Source organism: Arachis stenosperma, chromosome 8 (genome assembly GCF_014773155.1).
Source record: "Arachis stenosperma cultivar V10309 chromosome 8, arast.V10309.gnm1.PFL2, whole genome shotgun sequence".
NCBI classification, from domain to species: domain Eukaryota; kingdom Viridiplantae; phylum Streptophyta; class Magnoliopsida; order Fabales; family Fabaceae; genus Arachis; species Arachis stenosperma.
Window position 1 is genome coordinate 42,749,456 of NC_080384.1, and position 7,241 is coordinate 42,756,696.

The window sequence follows — 7,241 nt, forward strand, 5'->3', positions numbered from 1 at the left end:
CGTTGAAGCCACAAGGAAGAGTAGGAAGAGGAATAAGAATAGTCAATCACAATGATAACAGTAACAACGAACCAATTAGAAACAACATCAATGAACAACACCATCACCATGATGATCCAGATAATAATAATCGAAAGAAGGTAATTGATGATGTTATTGTTAACAATGGTGAGGATGGAAGAATCCAAAGCCTTCCTTACAAGAAAAATAGGCCGTACACATGTTCAAAGTGTATGGCGGTGTTCGAAACATCACAAAAGTTTGCAGCTCATATATGTTCTCACCACAAGCATGAGAGTAGGGCTGAGAGAATGAAGAGACAAATGGCCAAAATGATGCGTAGAAGCAAAAAAGGACTGTCCTTGAACACCAGCAACTACATATCAAGAATTTTGGAGGAGGAGGAGGAGGATCTGCTTTGCAGGTGAACGTGGAAGATCAAGCCCATCATAATAATAATTATGATGCTCCTCCTGGTTTTGATGTTCATTTATCTGTTGGCAAGATCAAGATGGAGCCTTTCCCATAGATGTTATTATGTTATGTTCTTCAGTTCCTGTTTGCTATTTGAATTCACAAGTTCATTAGTGTTTAATTATGGGTTCTAATTGTCATGGTTATGGAGTTATATATATGTATTATTAATTATGTTATGTTTTGTTGAATTGTTGGGTTTTAGTGATGTTATGTGTGTATTTGGACATTGGTCTTTTATATGAATTATTTTGTTGTGGGTGTGTGCTACTGAATCGTGGATTCGAGCTATGTTTATATGAATGATTAGAATGATAATGATGATATTGAAATTGTTCTTCTGTAACTCTTTAATAGAAAAAATATTGATAGCAATTTACAGGCTAATAAATGGTAATAAATCTTTTAAGAAGATCGAGAATTTAATGAGATAATAGTAACAGATAGGAGTGAGAATGTTATTCAATGTTTACTTTTTTTAATTATTTCCATTGAAATTCAATATTGGAGGAACAAAAAATGTGATATATAATTATCTTTTAAAACGGTGCCTCTTAGCATAGTTATTAAAATCGAACTGGACCGGCTAATTTGACCAGAAAATCCTTAAACCAGACCCAACACCAGTTCGGTATAAGATTAAAACCGCTTAAAGTAGAGAACTAGACCGGACCGAACCGCTCGGTTGAAGGCAGATCTACGACGCTCTAGCTTTCTGCAAGTCCACCGTGCTCCAAATGCTCCTATCAAGCTTGTAATATTTGAAAAATTTTCCAAAATGCTTCACATAGGATTTGAACCCTTGCCCCCAAGGATAACCGAAAAATGATCATACCACTAAGCTAGAATGCTTCCTATAGATATATGTACAAATTATAATATATATATATTTTAACGGCACTCATTTTAAAATCAATTATATTTTATTTAACTATAAATTTTATTAAATATATACAAATTTATAAGATAAACAAAAACATTTATTAATCATAATTTATTTTTTTAATAAATACTTGTAGTATATAATAATAGGTAAAGACTCACATTCAGTTGTTTTCAAATGAAGTTAATAGTTGAAAATTGTTAGATGATATTCAGTCAAATTTGTCAAATCATCTAACGGTTCTTAAATATCAACTTCACACGAAAACAACTGTATGTGAGTTTTCACCTATAATACTATAATAATAAAATTAATATAAACTAATTAACAAAGTATTAAAATTTGAAAATGATAAAGAAAAGATGTTACAAAATCAAGTTATCTTTTGTAACTAAATTTTATGATCGAAAAAAATATATTATCACAAAAAAAATTTTGAAGATCAAAATTTGTTATCACTTTTGTAACGACTTTCAATTTTTTGTATCAGAGAAATTTGTTACAAAATATTATTTTGAATTGTAACAGTTCCAGTTTTTGTTACAAAAACTTTTTATAACGGGACATACTGCATCGGCCTTTAATTTGTTACAAATTCCTTTTGTTTCAAAATTCTTCTTTTATGTAACAATTTATTTTGTTACAAATATTGCTTTTTCTTATAGTGGATCTGTATAAAACATTTTACGCGTATCAAAATTAAACTCAAAATAAATATAAAAGAATATGTGTGAACATCGTTTATATTTAATAAAATAATATTCTAGAGCCATAAAAGGGCTTTCAGTATTTAACTTTGTGCAATGCACCTATTCCTAGATACCATTTGCTTTTACCCTGAATTTCAATTTTTTCTCCAGCTATCATGCCCAAATCTCGTTACTCTTATAACCCTAACCATGAAAATGGCATTGGTGATGGTAGTGCTATCAAGAGCTTTAACGTTACCCTTCCACCTCTTTCTTTACCCAATTATGCTTGTGATGACACTACCACCAGTATCACTGATCCACATTACCCATTAACAATCAATGGTAGTAATAATAGTGAACTAATGAGTGGGATTAACCAACTTGACCTAAATCAAAAGTCAAAAGAGAAGAAAACAATTGGATATGGTAATAATGATGATGTGAATCCCAGTTTCATTCATCGTGCATCATCATCATCATCTAGAGGTGCAAGTATGAGTGATCATGCAGCAAAAGAGATGTTGAAAACTCATCAAGTTGAATATGCATGTCCAACGAAGGAGAGTCTGATTTGGACACAACAAAATCTCAAAAGGTATGATCATGATTTTCCCTTTAAAATAATTGATGGGTCTTCTGTTTATGAAAAATTCTTTGAAAAAGTAGTGTTGAAGCCACAAGGAGGAGTAGGAAGAGGAATAAGAATAGTTAATCACAATAATAACAGTGATAACGAACCAATTAGAAATAACATCAATCAGCAGCACCATCACCACGTTGATCCAAATAATAATAATCAAAAGAAGGTAATTGATGATGTTATTGTTAACGATGGTGAGGATGGAGGAATCCAAAGCCTTCCTTACAAGAAAAATAGGCCGTACACGTATTCAAAGTGTATGGCAGTGTTCGAAACATCACAAAAGTTTGCAGCTCATTTAAGTTCTCACTACAAGCTTGAGAGTAAGGCTAAGAGAATGAAGAGAGAAATGGCCAAAATGATGCGTAGAATAAAAAAAGGACCGTCCTTGAACATCAGCAACAACATATCAAAAATTTTGGAAGAGGAGGAGGATCTGCTTTGCAGGTCAATGTGGTAGATCAAGCCCATCATAATAATAATTATGATGCTCCTCCTGGTTTTGATGTTCGTTTTAGCGTTGGCGAGATTAAGATGGAGCCTTTCCCATAGATGTTAGTATGTTATGTTCTTCAGTTCTTGTTTGCTATTTGAATTCACAGGTTCATTAGTGTTTAGTTATGGGTTCTAATTGTCATGGTTATGGAGTTATATATATGTATTATTAATTATGTTATATTTTGTTGAATTGTGTGATTTTAGTGATGTTATGTGTGTATTTGGACATTGGTCTTTTATATGAATTATTTTGTTGTGGGTGTGTGCTACTGAATCGTGGATTTGTGGTATGTTTATATGAATGATTAGAATGATAATGATAATATTGAAATTGTTCTTCTGTAACTCTTTAATGGCAAAAATATTGATAGTAGTTTACAGGCTAATAATTGGTAATAAATCTTTTAAGAAGATCGAGAATTTAATGAAATAATAGTAACAGATAGGAGAGAAAATGTTATTCAAGGTTTTTTTTTTTAATTATTTCTATTTAAATTTAATATTGGAGGAACAAAAAATGTGATATATATTTAGTTTTAAAACGGTGCCTCTTAGTCACTCTCACGAAGACCCTAAGTCAATATTATAAATTGAATTCTATTAATTCGATTTAGTTATGGGTTATTAACCTGTGTAAATACATACAAAATATTAAATCTTCATCAAAGTGACACTCACAATTGTTAGTGAATATAATTTTTTGGTTCTTATGCACTATAAAAAAATTATTAAAAAGAATACAAAAAAAAAAAATTAGTGATAAGAATTTGCTGAGTGTATTTACTATACCTTGTATGCATATCTTATACTCAAAACTTCTGTATTCATTATACCTTGACCTAGAAGTGATCCAACCTATTTTGAGAAGAGTTGAGATAATAATATCTAAAGTTCTTAGATTATTTAGTGATTTAAATCAATGCTCAACTTAAAAATATTTGAAGAAAGAATATTTAAGGTTCTTATATTCATAAAATCTGAGTCAATATTTAACTTAAAAAAATTTAAGAATATCTCAATTATTATTGATGACGGGATATAAACAAATCTCAATTAAACCAATATATTTTGTTATGTGTTATCTTTTAAATTTTATCTCTTTTACATTCTACCATTCAACTTTAAACACCATAAAAATTGTTTTTAAAATATAAATTAATCTTAAAATCAAAACTAAATATATCCTTGCTCATTATAGGTTTAAAAGCTTGACAAACTTTCTTTGTTATTTGTTTTGGCCCAACAATACAAATATATGGTTTGTTTATATTTTTTTGTTTTGTGATCTAAAATGCGATAGAAGATAAATTTTTGAAATTTTTATGAAAAAAAAAAGTGTTTTAAAATAAGAGTTAAATGAGATCTAATTATTTTAACTATTTTAGATGGTCCGACGGGTTTAGCCATTTTTACTGTCCTATATGTGACCCTCTTTTTTAAAGAGGCGGAATCCTTGGCCAACTGTAAACGCCGCAATAGCTAACTCACAGCCACCTCCACCACCGAAGGGAACACATCGTTCTTCTTGTCCACACTAAATTGGTAGCCGGAATTCATCATGCCCAAAGAGAAGAGCCCTGGCTTGAAGATCTTATGGCTCTGGACCTTTGGAACTGCTGCTGGTAATTCGCCTCTCTTTCTCTCTTCTTTTATTCGGTGCCCTCAATTTCGAAGAATCTAATACATTATGACCATTTTTTCTTTGGCAGTATTAGTTGGCAATGCGTTGAGGACAACAATAAGGGACATGGACGCGCTCATGAATGCCGAACAACAAAAACATCATGATCCCCCTCAAATTATAATGGATACGTTGCCTCCCCAAACTGAAGCTGATTTTCCTGATGATAAAACATGATTGCCTTATTGTTTTGTTTCTTTTTTACTTTTTGGGTTATGACTTATGATATTGTCATCTTTATTGTTGTTCAGAACTTCAAACAATGCGTGATAAAAGAGTGCCCACAACGTGTTTGTTGAATGTCGTGAGTGAAAATTGAGGCTTGCCTTTCCAGCTAATTTTGAATATATATATATATATATATATATATATATATATATATATATATATATATATATATATATATATATTATCTCGGAATAATTTTTTATAAAATCCTCTCTTGGATTAAAAGTTTGTATAGTGTAGATCATGTCCCTTTTATATGAATAAAAATTTATGATATAAATATTTAAAACCTCCATAAATATGACTTGTTATATTATAACAATATTGATCTTTAATTTTTACAAAATGTGAACAAAGAGCTTAATGATCCATCCATCCATCCATCTTATCTATATAAAAATTGATCGACATATTTGTTTACAATTATAGATTGTCATTTCATCTATTACTTTATTATCACGAGTTAAATACTAATTCGAGATCCGGAAGATTCAAGTGTCGACCAAAAAAATTCTCAAAAGAGGTTATTGACAAAGAAAAATTCCTAATTAATTTTAAAACTCTTCAAGTGTGCCCACAACACATCTAGAGATCATTTTAGATGAGCATAATGCTGAAACGGCCACTGAAATTGAACGATCTAAACTAATGATCTTGGTATCGAAAATAGACTCTAATTAAATTAATTCAAAATATCATATCAATCATTTACCTTTAGAGGTAGCCAAATTGTCCAATTTATGTGGCCACTACCACATTAAACTCAACAAAAATGGGCTCTGGCAAAATCATGCGCTCTTCAAATTTTAAAGTTATTCATGAATTTTTTGTTGTTGATGATACTTTTTAGAAATCTTTTTTTCAATATCTGAATCTTTCGGATACCTAATTGCTAATTAGTAGTTAACTCTCATTATCACATAAGTTTTTTTCTTTAAGTTATAATTTTTATAAATTTTTAAATTTGTTTATTTCTATTTGCTCTTCGCTCAATAGCCTCCATTAGCGTTATCATCTAATTAATATTAGTAATGATTTTAATCAATGATATTATTATCTTCTAATTAATGAATTTAATAATATTATTAAGTTATTTTCTAGAAAAAAAACTATCCTATTATTTCTTTGTCATTAACTATATTTATTAAAACATTATTCTATTTTTATATATTTATATTATACATAAAATAACCTATATATTATACTTTTATAGATTTTCAAATTTTAAGCATGAAATTATAAGTTGTAAAGTCAATTGATATTCAATGATATTAAAAAAATCATTACAAAAATACTTGAATTTATTTTAATATTTTATAATTGTATTTTCTTTAGCTTATATATATGATTGAAGAATATTATTCAACCATAAGAAATGTTTTTAGTGAAGTACAATTTTATAAGTCAAACTTTTTTTAACTTATATATTACTTTTGTATTTATTTGTTAATTTTTTTGTTCAAATCTAACTTATGTATCAAAATCAAATAGGATAAAAATTTATTCTCTTTTTTATATTTTATCAAAAAATTCTCCTTAAGTAAATATTTTTATATATATATATATATATATATATATATATATATATATATATATATATATATAATGTCAAAATTAATTTTTATTATATCATTATTATCATTATTATTGAATTATACTATAGAATTTATTATGATATAATATATAAAATCCAAAATTCCATTATTATTTTAATTATCTAAAAATTGTGTACAAAAATTTTATACCATTAGCTTGTATTAAGCGGGGTATAAATTTAGTTACGGTAATTTATTGCGTATAATGGTAAAACTAAGTTTTTATAGAAATATATAAACGCTGTTACTTTGCTTAAAATGACACGTGTAAGTCTAAGAAATTGTTACACTTCAAATAATTTTTATCAAAGTAATTTTTTTGTAAGTCCCAGCATCTCTTCTAGAACATAACCCTTGCACAATATTATAAAATTTACCAAAGCATAAATAAACAATAGTTGTTGACAAATTAAACCAGATAAGAATAAGAACAAAAAGGATGATACACCTCACATTTCCCAGCCATGTAAGAGGTTTGAACAATTTGATATTCATTTGAATTATTTGATCTTAGAATCGTTTCATCAATTGAATAGAACCAAACAGCTTG

At 28.4% G+C, this 7,241-nt stretch overlaps 2 protein-coding genes across 2 annotated transcripts; both read left to right on the plus strand.

Moving 5' to 3' along the window:
- Positions 1-2,222: 2,222 nt before the first annotated feature.
- On the plus strand, positions 2,223-3,149 carry LOC130946016 (uncharacterized). Its single transcript, XM_057874700.1, has one exon. The coding sequence runs from the start codon at positions 2,223-2,225 to the stop codon at positions 3,147-3,149; it is 927 nt and encodes a 308-aa protein (XP_057730683.1).
- A 1,431-nt stretch (positions 3,150-4,580) lies between these two features.
- Positions 4,581-5,168, plus strand: LOC130946689 (uncharacterized). The gene is made up of 2 exons (XM_057875527.1): positions 4,581-4,809; positions 4,897-5,168. The coding sequence occupies exons 1-2, from the start codon at positions 4,746-4,748 to the stop codon at positions 5,043-5,045; spliced, it is 213 nt and encodes a 70-aa protein (XP_057731510.1). The 5' UTR covers positions 4,581-4,745; the 3' UTR covers positions 5,046-5,168.
- Positions 5,169-7,241: the final 2,073 nt, after the last annotated feature.